The sequence below is a fragment of the Scyliorhinus torazame genome, chromosome 2, assembly GCF_047496885.1.
Source record: "Scyliorhinus torazame isolate Kashiwa2021f chromosome 2, sScyTor2.1, whole genome shotgun sequence".
Lineage (NCBI taxonomy): Eukaryota > Metazoa > Chordata > Chondrichthyes > Carcharhiniformes > Scyliorhinidae > Scyliorhinus > Scyliorhinus torazame.
Window position 1 is genome coordinate 27,100,291 of NC_092708.1, and position 20,018 is coordinate 27,120,308.

Below are 20,018 nucleotides of genomic sequence, written 5' to 3' on the forward strand. Positions count from 1 at the left end.
ACTTTCAGTGACTGGTGTACAAGGACACCCAGATCCCTTTGTACATGGGCAGCATGGTAGCATAGTGGTTAGCACGATTGCTTCACAGCTCCAGGGTCCCAGGTTCGATTCCCGGCTTGGGTCACTGCCTGTGCGGAGTCTGCACATTCTCCCCGTGTGTGCGTGGGTTTCCTCCGGGTGCTCCGGTTTCCTCCCACAGTCCAAAGATGTGCGGGATAGGTGGATTGGCCATGCTAAGTTGCCCTTAGTGTCCAAAAAAGGTTAAGTGGGGGTTACTGGGTTACGGGGATAGGGTAGATACATGGGCTTGAGTAGGGTGCTCTTTGTAAGGGCCGGTGCAGACTCGATGGGCCGAATAGCCTCCTTCTGCACTGTAAATACTATGATTCGATGATCCACACTTCCCAATACATCACCATTTAAATAATACTCGTCCTTTCTGTTTCTCACACTGAAGTGTGTAACTTCACGTTTAGCCATGTTGTATGGCATCTGCTATGTTTTTGCCCATTCACGCAACTTGTCTAAATCACCTTGAAGCCTCCTTGCATCCTCCTCACAACTCACAATTCCACCTAGTTTTGTATTGTCAGCCCACTTGGAAATGTTACATTTGGTTCCCTCATCCAGGACATTTATATATCATGAATAGCTGGGGCCCAAGCACTGATCCTTGTGGGGTTCCACTAATCATTCGGAAAAATACTCCTTTATTCCCACTCTCTGTTTCCTGTCTGCAAACTAATTCTCGATCCACGCCAAAACATTACCCATTATCCCACACACTTCAATTTTTCCCACTATCCTCTTATGAGGGACCTGATCAAAAGTCTTCTGAAAGTCCAAATACATCACATCCACTGGTCCTCCCTTATCTATTCTGCGAGTTAGATATTCAGAAAACTCCAAGCATGATTTGCCTGTCATAAACTCATTATAATTTCCTTGGTTTTTGACTGTAAGGGACCTACATTTGCCTTTACTAATCTTTTTCTCTTCACATATTTATAAAAGCGTACTCTATTTTTCCCCCTCTTGATCAAATGTTTTGACCTATTTTGCTGAATTCTAAAATGCTCCCAATCCTCAGGCTTGCTACTTTTCTGGCAATTTTATATATCTCCCCATTGGATTTAATATTATCCCCAATTTCTTTTGTAATCCATGATTGAGCCACCTTTCTTCTTTTATGTTCGCGACAGACCAGAATGAATCATTGTTGTAATTCACGCGCACATTCTTTAAATATGAACCATTGCCTGTCCACCAGCAACCCCTTCAGTAAGATTCCCAAATCTATACTTGTCAATTCGCGCCACATACCCTCAAAGTTCCCTTTATTTAGATTCATGCCACTAGTTTCATATTCAACTACTTCACTCTCCATCTTAAGAATTCTGACATATTATGATCGCTCTCCATCAAGGTTAGTTCTTTCAACCTCCTCGCTGGGTTAGAACATAGAACATAGAACATTACAGCGCAGTACAGGCCCTTCGGCCCTCGATGTTGCGCCGACCTGTGAAACCACTCTAAAGCCCATCTACACTATTCCCTTATTGTCCAAATGGCTATCCAGTGACCATTTGAATGTCCTTAGTGTTGGCGAGTCCACTACTGTTGCAGGCAGGGCATTCCACGCCCTTACTACTCTCTGAGTAAAGAACCTACCTCTGACATCTGCCTTATATCTATTTCCCCTCAATTTAAAGGTATGTCCCCTCGTGCTAGACATCACCATCCGAGGAAAAAGGCTCTCACTGTCCACCCTATCCAATCCTCTGACCATCTTGTATGCCTCAATTAAGTCACCTCTTAACCTTCTTCTCTCTAACGAAAACAGCCTCAAGTCCCTCAGCCTTTCCTCATAAGATCTTCCCTCCATACCAGGCAACATTCTGGTAAATCTCCTCTGCACCCTTTCCAATGCTTCCACATCCTTCCTATAATGCGGCGACCAGAATTGCACGTAATACTCCAAATGCGGCCGCACCAGAGTTTTGTATAGCTGCAACATGACCTCATGGCTCCTAAACTCAATCCCTCTACCAATAAAAGCTAACACACCGTACGCCTTCTTAACAACCCTCTCAACCTGGGTGGCGACTTTCAAGGATCTATGTACATGGACACCGAGATCTCTCTGCTCATCCACACTGCCAAGGATCTTACCATTAGCCCAGTACTCAGTCTTCCTGTTATTCCTTCCAAAATGAATCACCTCACACTTTTCTGCATTAAACTCCATTTGCCACCTCTCAGCCCAGCGCTGCAGCTTATCTATGTCCCTCTGTAACTTGTAACATCCTTCCGCACTGTCCACAACTCCACCGACTTTACTGTCATCTGCAAATTTACTCACCCATCCTTCTACGCCCTCCTCCAGGTCATTTATAAAAATGACAAACAGCAGTGGCCCCAAAACAGATCCTTGTGGTACACCACTAGTAACTGGACTCCAGTCTGAACATTTCCCATCAACCACCACCCTTTGTCTTCTTCCAGCTAGCCAATTTCTGATCCAAACTGCTAAATGACGCTGAATCCCATGCCTCCGTATTTTCTGCAGTAGCCTACCATGGGGAACCTTATCAAACGCTTTACTGAAATCCATATACACCACATCAACTGCTTTACCCTCATCCACCTGTTTGGTCACCTTCTCAAAGAACTCAATAAGGTTTGTGAGGCACGACCTACCCTTCACAAAACCGTGTTGACTATCTCTAATCAACTTATTCCTTTCCAGATGATTATACATCCTATCTCTTATAAACCTTTCCAAGATTTTTCCCACAACAGAAGTAAGGCTCACTGGTCTATAGTTACCGGGGTTATCTCAACTCCCCTTCTTGAACAAGGGGACAACATTTGCTATCCTCCAGTCTTCTGGCACTATTCCTGTAGACAAAGATGACTTAAAGATCAAAGCCAAAGGCTCAGCAATCTCCTCCCTAGCTTCCCAGAGAATCCTAGGATAAATCCCATCCGGCCCAGGTGACTTATCTATTTTCACACTTTCCAGAATTGCTTACACCTCCTCCTTATGAACCTCAAGCCCTTCCAGTCTAGTAGCCTGAATCTCAGTATTCTCCTCGACAACATTGTCTTTTTCCTGTGTGAATACTGACGAAAAATATTTATTTAGCACCTCTCCTATCTCCTCGGACTCCAAGCACAACTTCCCACTACTGTCCTTGACTGGCCCTACTCTTACCCTTGTCATTCTTTTATTCCTGACATATTTATAGAAAGCTTTAGGGTTATCCTTGATCCTACCTGCCAAAGACCTCTCATGTCCCCTCCTGGCTCTTCTTAGCTCTCTCTTTAGGTCCTTCCTAGCTAACTTGTAACTCTCGAGCGCCCTAACTGAACCTTCATGGCTCATCTTTACATAAGTCTCCTTCTTCCTCTTGACAAGTGTTTCGACTGCTTTAGTAAACCACGGTTCCCTCACTCGACCACTTCCTCCCTGCCTGACAGGTACATACTTATCAATGACACGCATTATCTTGCCTCATCGCATCATAATTGCCTTTCCCCCAGATATAACTCTTGCCCTGCGGTATATACCTATCCCTTTCCATCACTAAAGTAAACGTAATTGAATTGTGGTCACTATCTCCAAAGTGCTCACCGACATCCAAATCTAACACCTGTCCTGGTTCATTACCCAGTACCAAATCCAATATGGCCTCGCCTCTCGTTGGCCTATCTACATACTGTGTCAGGAAACCCTCCTGCACACAATGGACAAAAATGGACCCATCTAATGTACTCGAACTATAGCGTTTCCAGTCAATATTTGGAAAGTTAAAGTCCCCCATAACAACTACCCTGTTGCTTTCGCTCCTATCCAGAATCATCTTTGCAATCCTCTCCTCTACATCTCTGGAACTTTTCGGAGGCCTATAGAAAACCCCTAACAGGGTGACCTCTCCTTTCCTGTTTCTAACCTCAGCCCATACTACCTCAGTAGACGAGTCCTCATCAAACGTCCTTTCTGCCACCGTAATACTGTCCTTGACTAACAATGCCACCCCTCCCCCTCTTTTACTACCTTCCCTGAGCTTACTGAAATATCTAAATCCCGGCACCTGCAACAACCATTCCTGTCCCTGCTCTATCCATGTCTCCGAAATGGCCACAACATCGAAGTCCCAGGTACCAACCCATGCCGCAAGTTCACCCACCTTATTCCGGATGCTCCTGGCATTGACTATTGTTGTTTGTTCTCGACTATTGTTGGAGAATGAAAAGTTTAGTGAGAGGGAAGAACTGAGGGAGATCAATATCAGTAGAGAAATAGTGCTGGGAAAATTGATGGGATTGAAGGCGGATGAATCCCCCGGGCCTGAGAATCTGCATCCCAGAGTGCTTAAGGAGGTGGCCCCGGAAATAGTGGATGCATTGGTGGTCATCTTCCGGGATTCTATAGACTCTGGACCAGTCCCTACAGATTGCAGGGTAGCTTACGTCACTCCAATATTCAAAAAGGGAGGTAGAGAGAAAGCAGGGAATTATAGACCAGTAAGCCTAACATCGGTAGTGGGGAAAATGCTTGAATCCATTATCAAGGACTTTATAGTGGAACATTTAGAAAGCAGTGGTAGGATCAGTCAGAGTCAGCATGGATTTATGAAGGGAAAATCATGCTTGACAAATCCGTTGGAATTCTTTGAAGCGGTAACCAGTACCGTCGACAAGGGGGAGCCAGTCGATGTGGTATATTTGGACTTTCAGAAAGCTTTTGACAAAGTCCTGCATAAGAGATTATTGTGTAAGATTAAAGCTCATGGGATTGGGGGAAGTGTTTTGAGGTGGATAGAAAACTGGTTGGCAGAGAGGAAACAAAGAGTAGGGATTTCTGGGTCCTTTTCAAATTGGCAGGTAGTAACTAGTGGGGTGCCACAGGGATCGGTGCTGGGACCCCAGCTATTCACAACATATATTAATGATTTGGATGAGGGAACAAAAGTTTGCAGATGATACCAGGTTGGGTGGGAGGGTGAACTGTGACGAGGATGCAGAGATCCTACAGCATGATCTGGGAAGGCTGTGCGAGTGGGCAAATCAATGGCAGATGCAGTATAATTTGGGTAAGTGTGAGGTTATTCACTTTGGTAGCAAAAACAGGAAGGCAGATTACTACCTGAACGGTTGTAAATTGGGAGAGGGGAGTGTGCAGCGGGACCTGGGTGTCCTTGTGCACCAGTCGCTGAAGGTAAGCATGCAGGTGCAGCAGGTGGTAAAGAAGGCTAAAGTTGGCCTTCATTGCAGGAGGTTTCGAGTATAGAAGCAGGGATGTGTTGTTGCAATTATGCAGGGCCTTGGTGAGGCCACACCTAGAATATTGTGTGCAGTTTTGGTCTCCTTCTCAAAGGAAGGATGTTCTTGCTCACGAGGGAGAGTAGCGAAGGTTTACCAGACTGATTCCAGGGATGTCATATGAGGAGAGATTGACTAGGTTGGGATTGTTCTTGCTGGAGTTCAGAAGAATGAGGGGGGATCTCATAGAGACGAATAAAATTCTAACAGGACTTGAGAGGGTAGATGCAGGGACGATGTTTCTGATGATGTGTGAGTCCAGAACCAGGGGTCACAGTCTGAGGATTCAGGGTAAACCATTTCAAAACAAAGAACAAAGAAATGTACAGCACAGGAACAGGCCCTTCGGCCCTCCAAGCCCGTGCCGACCATGCTGCCCGACTAAACTACAATCTTCTACACTTCCTGGGTCCGTATCCCTCTATTCCCATCCTATTCATGTATTTGTCAAGATGCCTCTTAAATGTCACTATCGTCCCTGCTTCCACCACCTCCTCCGGTAGCGAGTTCCAGGCACCCACTACCCTCTGTGTAAAAAACTTGCCTCGTACATCTACTCTAAACCTTGCCCCTCTCGCCTTAAACCTATGCCCCCTAGTAATTGATCCCTCTACCCTGGGGAAAAGCCTCTGACTATCCACTCTGTCTATGCCCCTCATAATTTTGTAGACCTCTATCAGGTCGCCCCTCAACCTCCTTCGTTCCAGTGAGAACAAACCGAGTTTATTCAACCGCTCCTCATAGCTAATGCCCTCCATACCAGGCAACATTCTGGTAAATCTCTTCTGCACCCTCTCTAAAGCCTCCACATCCTTCTGGTAGTGTGGCGACCAGAATTGAACACTATACTCCAAGTGTGGCCTAACTAAGGTTCTATACAGCTGCAACATGACTTGCCAATTCTTATACTCAATGCCCCGGCCAATGAAGGCAAGCATGCCGTATGCCTTCTTGACTACCTTCTCCACCTGTGTTGCCCCTGTGGACCTGTACACCTAGATCTCTTTGACCTTCAATACTCTTGAGGGTTCTACCATTCACTGTATATTTCCTACCTGCATTAGACCTTCCTAAATGCATTACCTCACATTTGTCCGGATTAAACTCCATCTGCCATCTCTCCGCCCAAGTCTCCAAACAATCTAAATCCTGCTGTATCCTCTGACAGTCCTCATCGCTATCCGCAATTCCACCAACCTTTGTGTCGTCTGCAAACTTACTAATCAGACCAGTTACATTTTCCTCCAAATCATTTATATACACTACAAACAGCAACGGTCCCAGCACTGATCCCTGTGGAACACCACTGGTGGTCACAGCCCTCCAATTAGAAAAGCATCCTTCCATTGCTACTCTCTGCCTTCTATGACCTAGCCAGTTCTGTATCCACCTTGCCAGCTCACCCCTGATCCCGTGTGACTTCACCTTTTGTACTAGTCTACCATGAGGGATCTTGTCAAAGGCCTTACTGAAGTCCATATAGACAACATCCACTGCCCAACCTGCATCAATCATCTTTGTGACCTCCTCGAAAAACTCTATCAAGTTAGTGAGACACGACCTCCCCTTCACAAAGACAGAGATAAGGAGACTTTTCTTCACCCAAAGAGTGGTGAGACTGTGGAATTCATTACCACAGCTAGTAGTTGATGCTAAAACATTGAATATATTCAAGAGGCGGCTAGATATAGCACTTGGGTCAAATGGGATCAAACGTTATGGGGAGAAAGCAGGATTAGGGTATTGAGTTGGATGCTCAGCCATGATCGTGATGAATGGTGGAGCAGGCTCGAAGGGCCAAAAGGCCTCCTCCTGTTCCTATCTTTCATGCATGTATCTATATTGGATAGAGATTGATTCATCAATAAACTCCATTATTGTGGTATCATGCAACTGCCAGGTGGAAGGCGAACAAATGGCCGTTTGTTTGTCCTCGTCTAACATTTCCGATCTTTACTAACTCAGAGTTGGAAAATTACCACTTTGTCCAAAACTTTCTTTGCTGAGACACAAATGAACTCTTTCCTATGTGATGGCAAAATGTTTCCAGAATGATACATTAAAACCTGGCAAAGATTCATGTATCAGCTCTGGTGAAGACACTTGCTGCTGATGAAAAAGTTGGGTTTATATCTCATTACATCTGCAAACTGGCACTTAAGTTCTGCATGAGTCTCCACTCACCTCGCTTCATCTAACCGTACTTATATACTCTTCTATTCCAGTCTGTCTCATGTACTTATTGAGCTTCTCCTTAAATGCACCTATGCTATTCGCCTCAATCCCTCCTGTGGTAGTTAATTCCACATTGTAAGCATTATCTGGATAAAGACGTTTCTCCTGAATTCCTTGTTACATTTATTGGTAACCAGCCTGTGCTTATGGCCCCTACTTTTGCGCTCACCCAGAAATTGAGAAATTTTTCTTTTGTCTTGTTATGGGCCAGGGTTTAGAGAACCCCAAAGTATATCATTGAATTCGCCTGACCCACAACTTTTAATAGACTGTGGTATGGGGAGCACACGGCCCACTCTACAGGTGTGGAACAGCAGAAATGGAGAAGTATTTTTTAAAGCAAAACAGTGTTTATTCTATGAACTCAAGTTAACCTTTTAAAACATATAGTGAACATCTTAGCAACCATTAATTCAAATACAACCCCCAAAGACTACAATACTAAGTACACCTTTAAGCTTTCCTTTTTAACATCCATACGACTTTAAAAAAACACCTTTTAACAGAAGCACATCAGGTTAAAGTCACTACTGTTATTAGTTTTAAATCACCAGGATCAATTTACAGTCTTTACTTTACAGAGAGAGATTCATACACCTTCTGGCTGTGACTGCAGCTTCCAGCTCTGGAAAGGAAACTAAAACACACCCTGCAGCCTGCTCAAAAATGAAAGTAAAAAGCTGACAGACAGCCCAGCTCCACCCACACTCTGACATCACTGATAATACCCATTTCTTAAAGGTACATTTCTTAAACACCCATTTCTTAAAGGTACTCTCACTACAGATATTTATACACATACCCATTTATAAACACCCATTTCGTAAAGGTACTCCCACATGACAGTCTATCCTCTTGTGCTCCTCCTCCTTCAGGACATTCTGAATTCTCCCTTAGTGTACCTGAACAGGCGCCATAGTGTGGCCACTAGCAGACTTTCACATAACTTCATTGCAGTGTTAATGTAAGCCTACTTGTGACACTAATAAAGATTATTATTTATTATTATTAATTATTACCAGGCCCAAAGGAGATGGCAGAGACCATGGGCTTCCATTTGCTTGGTGCATGGTGATGCTTGGCAAAGTGGTTTGCCGTCACCTTCTGCAGTCTGACAAGGAAACTCCATCCTCACCACCTGTCCTCAGACATGTTTGAATGATTTTCAGGTTGCTAATCAACCTGTTCGACACAATCTGCCATCGCCTGTTATAAACTCACCTTCCGTGGCCGTCAAGTCCTGGAGTCGTACTTAAACCTGGAGCTTCTGGCCCAGGGGGAGGGACACTACCCACTGAGCCACAAGACCCCTCCCAACTTCTTCTAACCCTTCAAACTTATAAAAGCCTTTATTAGGTCACCCATCCACTTTCTCTGCTCGGAGGAAATGTTCCTCAACTCTCAGTCTTTCCTGATAGTTATCGTCCCTCAGTCCTGGTATCAACCTGATAAATCCTCTTCCCTTCACAATGCAATACAGAAGGAGGCCATTCACTCCCTTTTATCTACAACCCGAAACCCAATTCTCAAACTCTTGAGTTTCAAATTCACTTTCCAACTGTTCACTCCTGGTCTGTGGAATTACCAGTGCAGTGATATAACCACCACATTATGCTGCCTCTCCCTCCTCCTTGTTCTTCGTCTCCAAAATGTGGATTTGACCTGGCTCCTGCTTTCTCCAGAATTTCCTTCCCGTCTGCAGCTAATGTTGACCCTGCTTCGTTTTGATTACAGAAGGACGAGAAGGCGATGATTGCGAAACTCAACAGGACGCGGTCCAACTCGACGTCCAACATTGGTTCGCCGTGGAATGTGGAACGTCAATTCTACAACCACATCTCCAAAGAGATGAAAACAATGGTAAGGAGAAAAAAAAAACACTTTTAAACTTGTGCTTAGAATGCTGGGCATCACTGGCCAGGTGAACATTTTTTGCCCATCCCTATTTGCCCTTGAGCCGAGTGGCTTGCTGGGCCATTTCAGAGGGCAGTTAAGAATCAACCAAGTTGGGTCTGGATTCACATGTACACCAGACCAGGTACAGGTGGCATATTTCCTTCCTTGTAGGGCATTGCTGAACCAGGTGGGTGTTTACAATCAATTACAGTTTCATGGTCACCCTTACTGAGACTACTTTATCTTCCAGACATCATTAATGAATTGAATTTTTAAATTCCACCAGCTGTGGTGGGATTTGAGCCCATGTCCCCAAGACATTAGCCAAGCCCCCTGGATTATTAGTACAGTGGCATTACCGCTACACCACCATCTCCCCTTCCTGAAGGAGTTAAGGATAAGAAATTTACGCAGTCAATTTATGTGTTGCTACTTGTGAATGTTTATTACTTACTGGTGCTTGCAACTTGTTGGATGTTCCATTGTTCAGGAGAAAATATGGTGGGCTGGATTGACTTCCTTCTGTGTCATAATGACTTAATGTCAGACATTGGCTGGAATCTTGTGCTCTCGTGGATGGTGAGCTTGGAGGCGGAAAGTGCATTCACTTAGGCTGGATGGTGGTGCCCGGAACCCCACATCCTGTCTCCACCCAGAATTAAGTTCCGGAAGGGGGGAAAGTTTGATGTCCTCGCCCCACGGCCTATGAAGACCCTTAATGACTACTGAAGGGCCTCATTGTCCTGCCGCTAGGATAAATCCTGCTCCAGCCGGGCCGATGACTGTGCGGCTTGCTCGACAAGTAAAGCTGTGCAGCCAGCTCTGTTGGTAGGGTGGCGGGTCCCTCAATCAAAGGCACTCAGTGCCTGATCAAGGAACATGAGATCAGTAATGGGGGGGGGGTGGCTGGGCTGCTGAGACCCATCCCGCCCTTTCTGCCAACCCCCTCCCCATGCCCCCAGCCCACGAAACCCCCATATTACTGACCTGAATCTTGGGTTACTCTGGTGCCTGTCCTTCCAGCAGCAGCCACTGCCTTCTCGGTGGTGCTGCTGAGCGCAAGTGCTGTTGGCCTCTGATTGGGCAGTGGCTCTCGGTTTGAAAGACCACAATTCGATTACGTTTACTTTAGTGATGTAAAGGGATAGGTTTATACCGCAGGGCAAGAGTTATATCTGGGGGAAAGGCAATTATGATGCGATGAGGCAAGACTTAGGATGCATCGGATGGAGAGGAAAACTGCAGGGGATGGACACAATGGAAATGTGGAGCTTGTTCAAGGAACGGCTACTGCGTGTCATTGATAAGTATGTACCTGTCAGGCAGGGAGGAAGTGGTCGAGTGAGGGAACCGTGGTTTACTAAAGCAGTTGAAACACTTGTCAAGAGGAAGAAGGAGACTTATGTAAAGATGAGACATGAAGGTTCAGTTAGGGCGCTCGAGAGTTACAAGTTAGCTAGGAAGGACCTAAAGAGAGAGCTAAGAAGAGCCAGGAGGGGCCATGAGAAGTCTTTGGCAGGTAGGATCAAGGATAACCCTAAAGCTTTCTATAGATATGTCAGGAATAAAAGAATGACTAGGGTAAGAGTAGGGCCAGTCAAGGACAGTAGTGGGAAGTTGTGCTTGGAGTCCGAGGAAATAGGAGAGGTGCTAAATGAATATTTTTCGTCAGTATTCGCACAGGAAAAAGACAATGTTGTCGAGGAGAATACTGAGATTCAGGCTACTAGACTAGAAGGGCTTGAGGTTCATAAGGAGGAGGTGTTAGCAATTCTGGAAAGTGTGAAAATAGATAAGTCACCTGGGCCTGATGGGATTTATCCTAGGATTCTCTGGGAAGCTAGGGAGGAGATTGCTGAGCCTTTGGCCTTGATCTTTAAGTCATCTTTGTCTACAGGAATAGTGCCAGAAGACTGGAGGATAGCAAATATTGTCCCCTTGTTCAGTAAGGGGAGTAGAGACAATCCCGGTAACTATAGACCAGTGAGCCTTACTTCTGTTGTGTGCAAAGTCTTGGAAAGGTCTGTAAGAGATAGGGTGTATAATTATCTGGAAAGGAATAAGTTGATTAGAGATAGTCAACACGGTTTTGTGAAGGGTAGGTCGTGCCTCACAAACCTTATTGAGTTCTTTGATAACGTGACAAGCAGGTGGATGAGGGTAAAGCAGTTGATGTGGTGTACATGGATTTCAGTAAAGCGTTTGATAAGGTTCTCCACGGTAGGCTATTGCAGAAAATACGGAGCATGGGATTCAGGGTGATTTAGCAGTTTGGATCAGAAATTGGCTAGCTGGAAGAAGACAAAGGGTGGTGGTTGATGGGAAATGTTCAGACTGGAGTCCAGTTACTAGTGGTGTACCACAAGGATCTGTTTTGGGGCCACTGCTGTTTGTCATTTTTATAAATGACCTGGAGGAGGGCGTAGAAGGATGGGTGAGTAAATTTGCAGATGTCACTAAAGTCGGTGGAGTTGTGGACAGTGCGGAAGGATGTTACAAGTTACAGAAGGACATAGATAAGCTACAGCGCTGGGCTGAGAGGTGACAAATGGAGGTTAATGCTGAAAAGTGTGAGGTGATTCATTTTGGAAGGAATAACAGGCAGACAGAGTACTGGGCTAATGGCAAGATTCTTGGCAGTGTGGATGAGCAGAGAGATCTCGGTGTCCATGTACATAGATCCCTGAAAGTTGCCACCCAGGTTGAGAGGGTTGTTAAGAAGGCGTACGGTGTGTTAGCTTTTACTGGTAGAGGGATTGAGTTTAGGATCCATGAGGTCATGTTGCAGCTGTACAAAACTCTGGTGCGGCCGCATTATGAGTATTGCGTGCAATTCTGGTCGCCGCATAATAGGAAGGATGTGGAAGCATTGGAAAGGGTGCAGAGGAGATTTACCAGAATGTTGCCTGGTATGGAGGGAAGATCTTATGAGGAAAGGTTGAGGGACTTGAGGCTGTTTTCGTTAGAGAGAAGGTTAAGAGGTGACTTAATTGAGGCACAGAAGATGATCAGAGGATTGGATAGGGTGGACAGTGAGAGCCTTTTCCTCGGATGGTGATGTCTAGCACGAGAGGACATACCTTTAAATTGAGGGAAGATAGATATAGGACAGATGTCAGAGGTAGGTTCTTTACTCAGAGAGTAGTAAGGGCGTGGAATGCCCTGCCTGCAACAGTAGTGGACTCGCCAACACTAAGGACATTCAAATGGTCATTGGATAGACATATGGACAATAAGGGAATAGTGTAGATGGGCTTTAGAGTGGTTTCACAGGTCGGCGCAACATCGAGGGCCGAAGGGCCTGTACTGTGCTGTAATGTTCTATGTTCTATGAAGGTTAAGAGGTGACTTAATTGAGGCATACAAGATGATCAGAGGATTAGATAGGGTGGACAGTGAGAGCCTTTTTCCTCGGATGGTGATGTCTAGCATGAGGGGACATAGCTTTAAATTGAGTGGAGATAGATATAGGACAGATGTCAGAGGTAGGTTCTTTACTCAGAGAGTAGTAAGGACGTGGAATGCCCTGCCTGCAACAGTAGTGGACTCGCCAACATTAAGGGCATTCAAATGGTCATTGGATAGACATATGGACGATAAGGGAATAGAGTAGATGGGCTTTAGAGTGGTTTCACAGGTCGGCGCAACATCGAGGGCCGAAGGGCCTGTACTGTGCTGTATGTTCTGTGTTCTATTTAGTAATAGCCAGTCTAGGGCTGATAATTTCTTAGCGAAAACTGTGTTTCTCAAATAATGTCTAGATGCATGTCTGGATAATTTGGAAAATTGGCAGGCGATGGATTGAGAAATTGGCACCAATATATTTAAATACATATAGGGGCTGGTCTGGCACACTGGGCTAAATCGCTGGCTTTGAAAGCAGACCAAGGCAGGCCAGCAGCACGGTTCAATTCCCGTAACAGCCTCCCCGAACAGGCGCCGGAATGTGGCGACTAGGGGCTTTTCACAGTAACTTCATTTGAAGCCTACTTGTGACAATAAGCGATTTTCATTTTCATATCTCTTAAATTGATGGACAGACACTTTGGCCGAATTGAGTGAATTATAAATTAGTTAAAGCCAATCAGAGGTGTGAGGAAGGTGAGACCTTAAGACAATTTCCTTAAGAATACTTGCTGGGATGGAAAAATTCATTCCAGAATCAATCTCGCTTTTTCTAAAACTTATTTCCTTGCTGCTTTTGCAAAATCGCCATCTTTCTATTGTTTAAATCACCCAGTCATTTTATACTGTATATTATGATTTGAAGAATTACCACGATCTGTATTTTAAAACTCAACCACTGTATTCGCTAAAGACAATTCATCTGACTAGCTAAAGGGCCAGTCGGAATTCTCTCCATGTTGTATTGAAAATAAAGTTACCAGTGGACCAATAAAGTTCCAGTGGACTTTGCCAAAAAGCACAAACTTGACCTTTGTGAGAACATTGTTAGCACAGTTAAAGGAAAAATTGTTCAGACACCCATGATCATAGTATTGCCATTCTACATGCTGCCCACACCTCCTGATTAATACTGTGCCCCCCATTACCATTACGATTAGGTGGCCTATAAACAACTCCAACCAATGTCCGTTACCCTTTGCTGTTTCTTAGCTCCATCCAAACAGATTCCACACATTGTTCTTCCGTGCTGAGATCCTCCCTTACTACTGCACTGATCCCATCCCTTATTATCTGTGCAACTCCACGTCCTTTCTTTCTTTATCTGTCCTTCCTAAACAAGGAATACCGTTGAATATTCAGTTCCCAGTCTTGGTCACCATGTAGCCATGATTCCATAATGGCAAGTATATCATACCCATTTGCACCTTTAGATCATCTAACTTGTTACTAATGCTGTATGCATTCAGGTGGAGCGCCCTTAACTTGGATTGGATTGGATTTGTTTATTGTCACGTGTACCGAGGTGTAGTGAAAAGTATTTTTCTGCGAGCAGCTCAACAGATCATTAAGTACATGGGAAGAAAAAAAGTGAAGAAAAGAAAATACATAATAGGGCAACACAAGATATACAATGTAACTACATAAGCACTGGCATCGGATGAAGCATACAGGGTGTAGTGTTAATGAGGTCAGTCCACAAGAGGGTCATTTAGGAGTCTGGTGACAGTGGGGAAGAAGCTGTTTTTGAGTCTGTTCGTGCGTGTTCTCAGACTTCTGTATCTCCTGCCCGATGGAAGAAGTTGGAAGAGAGAGTAAGCTGGGTGGGAGGGATCTTTGATTATGCTGCCCGCTTTCCCCAGGCAGCAGGAGGTATAGATGGAGTCAATGGATGGGAGGCAGGTTCGTGTGATGGACTGGGCGGTGTTCATGACTCTCTGAAGTTTCTTGTGGTCCTGGGCTGAGCAGTTGCCATACCAGGCTGTGATGCAGCCCGTTAGGATGCTTTCTATGATGCATTTGTAAAAGTTGGTAAGGGTTAATGTGGACATGCCGAATTTCCTTAGTTTCCTGAGGAAGTATAGGCGCTGTTGTGCTTTCTTGGTGGTCGCGTCAACGTGGATAGACCAGGACAGATTTTAGGAGATGTGCACCCCTAGGAATTTGAAACAGCTAACCATCTCCACCTTGGCCCCGTTGATGCTGACAGGGGTGTGTACAGTACTTTGCTGATGATACGACCATAGTGGGCTGGATCTGGAATAACAACGAGTCAGAATACAGGAGGGACCAGCTCTTTAGTTTTGCTGGCATTGAGGGAGAAATTGTTGTGGCTACACCACTCCACTAGGTTCTCTATCTCCCTCCTGTATTCTGACTCGTTGTTATTCGAGATCCGGCCCACTATGGTCGTATCATCAGAAAACTTGTAGATGGCGTTGGAACCAGGTTTTGCCACGCAGTCGTGTGTGTACAGGGAGTAGAGTGGGGGGCTAAGTACGCAGCCTTGCGGGGCCCCGGTATTGAGGACTATTGTGGAGGAGGTGTTGTTCATTCTTACTGATTGTGGTCTGTTGGTCAGAAAATTGAGGATCCAGTTGCAGAGTGGAGAGCCAAGTCCTACGTTTTGGAGCTTTGATATGAACTTGGCTGGGATTATGGTGTTGAAGGTGGAGCTGTAGTCAATAAATAGGAGTCTGATGTAGGAGTCCTTGTTTTCGAGATGCTCTAGGGATGAGTGTAGGGCCAGGGAAATGGCGTCTGATGTGGACCGGTTGCAACGGTATGCGAATTACAGTGGATCAAGGCGTTCTGGAAGTATGGAGGTGATGCGCTTCATGATCAACCTCTCGAAGCACTTCATTACGACTGAAGTCAGGGCCACTGGACGGTAGTCATTGAGGCACGTTGCCTGGTTCTTCTTTGGTACCGGTATGATGGTGGTCTTCTTGAAGCAGGTGGTGACCTCGGAGTGGAGTAGGGACAGGTTAAAGATGTCTGCGGATACCTCTGCCAGCTGGTCCGCGCAGGCTCTGAGTGCACGACTAGGGATCCCGTCTGGGCCCGTCGCCTTCCGAGGGTTCACTTTCAGGAAGGCCAATCTGACTTCGGAAGCTGTGATGGTGGGTATGGGTGAATTATGGGCTGCTGTGGCACTCAACAGCGGATTGTTGGTTACCTGCTCGAACCGAGCATAGAATGCATTGAGTTGCCATGGCGTTGAGAGACTCCAGGAAATGGAGAGGGGTGATTAGAGGGGGAGAAGAACACCGAGTCTCGTTATATGCGGATGACCTATTGTTATACGTGTCGGACCCAGCGGGGGGAATGATAGAGGTTATGCGAATTTTGAGGGGGTTCGGGGATTTCTCGGGGTATCGGCTAAACATGGGGAAGAGTGAATTATTTGTGATATATCCAGGGGACCAGAGTAGAGAGATAGAAGGCTTGCCTCTAAGGAAAGTGGAAAGAAACTTCCGATACCTGGGGATTCAGATCGCTAGGAGCTGGGGAACCTTGCACAGACTTAATCTGACACGGTTGGTAGAACAAATGGAGGAGGACTTCAAGAGGTGGGACATGCAGCCTCTATCGCTGGCGGGCAGGGTGCAAGCAATTAAGATGATGGTCCTCCCGAGGTTCTTATTTGTATTTCAATGTCTCCCTATACTAATCACTAAGACCTTTTTTAATAAAATAGACAGGAGCATCACGAGCTTCGTGTGGGCAGGGAAAGTTCCGAGAGTAAGGAGGGGGTTCCTTCAGCGTAGTAGGGACAGAGGAGGATTGGCACTACCGAACTTGGGCGATTACTATTGGGCCGCCAATGTGGCAATGATACGTAAATGGATGATGGAGGGTGAGGGAGCGGCGTGGGAAAGACTGGAGAGAAAGTCCTGTAAAGGGACGAGTTTAGAGGCGCTGGTGACGGCGCCGCTACCGATCTCACCTAAAAAGTTTACCACGAACCCGGTGGTGGCGGCAACATTGAATATCTGGGGACAGTGGAGGCGACAGAGAGGGGTGCGGGGAGCCCTGGTGGGGTCCCCAATCAGGAACAACCATAGGTTCGCCCCAGGAAGAATGGATGGAGGATTTCAGAGCTGGTTCCAGTTGGGAATTAGGAGGGTGGGAGATTTATTTATAGATGGGACTTTTGCGAGCTTGGGAGCATTGGAGGAAAAGTATAAGTTGCCCCGGGGAAACTTCTTGAGATATATGCAGGTGAGGGCATTTACTAGACAACAGGTGAGGGAATTTCCGTTGCTCCCGACACAGGGGATACAGGACAGGGTGCTTTCAGGGGTGTGGGTCGGAGAGGGCAAGGTGTCAGAGATTTACCGAGAGATGAGGGAAGAGGGGGAGGAGTCGGTGGGCGAACTAAAAGGAAAGTGGGAAGAAGAACTAGGGGAGGAGATAGAGGAGGGTATGTGGGCTGATGCCCTAAGCAGGGTAAATTCCTCTTCCTCATGCGCCAGGCTTAGCCTGATTCAATTTAAGGTGCTACATAGAGCACACATAACGGGAGCAAGATTGAGCAGGTTCTTTGGAGTGGAGGACAAATGTGGGAGGTGTGGCGGGAGCCCGGCAAACCACGCACATATGTTTTGGGCATGCCCGGCACTGGAAGGGTATTGGAAGGGAGTGACGGGAGTGATTTCGCGGGTGGTGAAGGCCCGGGTCAAACCAGGCTGGGGGTTAGCTCTATTTGGAGTTGCGGAAGAGCCGGGAGTGCAGGAGGCGAAAGAGGCCGACGTTGTGGCCTTTGCGTCCCTAGTAGCCCGGCGCAGGATCCTACTCATGTGGAAGGAGGCGAAACCCCCCGGACTGGAGGCCTGGGTAAATGATATGGCGGGGTTCATTAAACTGGAGCAGATAAAGTTTGCCCTGAGAGGATCGGCTCAAGGGTTCACCAGGCGGTGGCAGCCATTTCTCGACTACCTAGGGGAATGTTAGAGGGAAGACAGATGACCAGCAGCAGCAACCCAGGGGGAAGAGGGGGGGGGGGTTAGTTTAGGTCAAAGATAAAGGGGTTTTGTTACTTGTGTATTGTTTAAAATTTCTGTATTGTTATTGTTGCGTTTGCTTTGTAAGAGGGGAAAAATTGTTGTTTGGGAAAAAAATTTCAATAAAACATTTATAAAAAAAAAAGAATGCATTGAGTTCATCAGGGAGGGGTGCGCTGCTGCCGGAGATACTGCTCGGCTTCGCTTTGTAGCCCGTTATGTTGTTTAGTCCTTGCCACAACCACCAAGAGTCTGTCTGTGACTCTAGCTTGGTTTGATAGTATCTCTTGGCATTTCGGATAGCTTTGCGGAGGTCGGACCTGGATTTCTTGTACAGGTCAGGGTCGTCTTCCTTGAACGCCTCAGATCTGTCCTTCAGTCGGGAGTCAACCTCGCGATTGAGCCATGGTTTCCGGTTGGGGAACGTACGTACTGATTTCTTTGCCACGCAGTCGTCCACACATTTGGTGATGAAGTCTGTGACGGTGGTGGCATACTCATTTAGGTTGGTCGCTGAGTTCTTAAATATGGACCAGTCCACTGCCTCCAAGCAGTCACGTAAGAATGTTCTGTTTCGTAGTTGTTTATAACTGTGTACAGTTCGTCCAGGGCCTTCCTTACTTCTGCCTGGGTTGGGATGCAGACTGCTGTGATAATGGCTGAAGTGAACTCGCGTGGAAGATAGTATGGTCGGCACTTCACGGTCAGGTATTCTAGGTCTGGGGAGAAGTGGGTCGCCACATCCAAGCACCAGGAGGAGTTGATGAGGGGGCAAACCCCTCCACCCTTCGCTTTGCCTGATGATGCCGTGCGGTCCGCCCGGTGAATTGAGAAGCCTTCAGGTTGTATGGCACAGTCCGGTGAGGCAGGGGTGAGCCATGTCTCTGTGAAACAGAGCACGCAGCAGTCTCTTACTTCTATCTGAGAGGTAAGTCTGACGTTAAGTTCATCCAGCTTGTTTTCAATGTCTTGGACGTTTGCCAGGAGTATGCTGGGGAGAGGGGTCTTGAAACCGCGTTGCTTCAGTCTAACCTGCAGACTGCCGCGTTTCCCTCGCTTCCTCGGTCGACGGCTGCTGCTGGATGATCCTGGGATCCGATGGGAGACGTCAGCCCTTGTGGAAGGTAGGCGGTTGCGTCTGGCGGGGTCCAGGGCGCTGCGGGGACCAGGGCGCTGTTTACGTACCCGGGGTCGCGTCTGGCAGGGTCCCGGGCACTGGTTGAAGTAGAGCAGTTGCTAGGGGGGCAAGTTTGCAATGGGTCCCGGCGTTCTGTGGGCGCGGGAATACCTTGCAGCACGTTCAGGTCCTCGCGCAGGGTCTCCGCCGTTTCTGGGGTCCTGGGTCGTGGGCAGGGGCTCCCTGAGGCAGGTTGGGCTGGGTCCCGTGGTCTGTTCCCTCCCTGAGCGCTCCTGGGGCCGGATCTTGAAGTAGGCCCGGTCGGGCCTCCACTTGGATTTTTCTTTCTTCCATCACCAGGCAGGTCGTGTTGTTGGGTGGGCCTCTCCGGGTCGGGACGCTGGGCGGATCACTCGGGGTTGCGTTGGGCCGGGTCTTGCCGTCAGGGGTCGGGTCGGGAGCTCCGGGGCTGGCGTCGGTAGTTAGGCCGGGTTGGGAGCTCCGAGGTCCCGATCGGCTCCAAATGGAGGTCGGGGCTTCACTTCCGGTTTGGGCCCGATCTTCTTCCAGGCGGAGGTCAGGTCGGGTCGGGTCAAAAGGTCTCAACGGGCCTCGGAGGATGTTCAAGCCTGCAAGAGAGGATAAAAGAGAGAGGTTAGTAATAATGTTAGTTTTAGAATTAATTTTTAAAAGATTAGAACGAGTATAAATTAAGTAAAAAGTGGATCTGTTGGGGAGAGCTCGCAGAGAGTCGCCTCGCGCCGGTGCCATCTTGGAGCGAGGTCCTTTGTCTTTGTCTTTTTGACACAATTCCAAATTCAGTGTAGACTCGATGGTTTGCTTTGTTTCTCCTATCTTCTAGTTCTATTACTCGTTCCTGTTACCAACTCTGCTCCCTTCCAATTTGGACTATCCCCCTGCAGGGAATTGTTTTAAAACCTAAACCAGGCAGCTTGATTCTGATTGATCAAGGCATTGCCTTGAGGACTGAACCCGGCTCATGGTTAAAGAATATTTTGTTTAACTGAAAC

At 46.9% G+C, this 20,018-nt stretch overlaps 1 protein-coding gene across 1 annotated transcript in view; it reads left to right on the forward strand.

The window, feature by feature from the left end:
- The window catches only part of adcy5 (adenylate cyclase 5), a 494,269-nt gene that overhangs the window by 338,044 nt on the left and 136,207 nt on the right, over window positions 1–20,018 (forward strand). Inside the window, exon 8 of the mRNA XM_072468291.1 lies at window positions 9,298–9,423. Coding sequence (XP_072324392.1) covers window positions 9,298–9,423 — 126 coding nt within the window. The remainder of the gene's footprint in view (window positions 1–9,297; window positions 9,424–20,018) is intronic.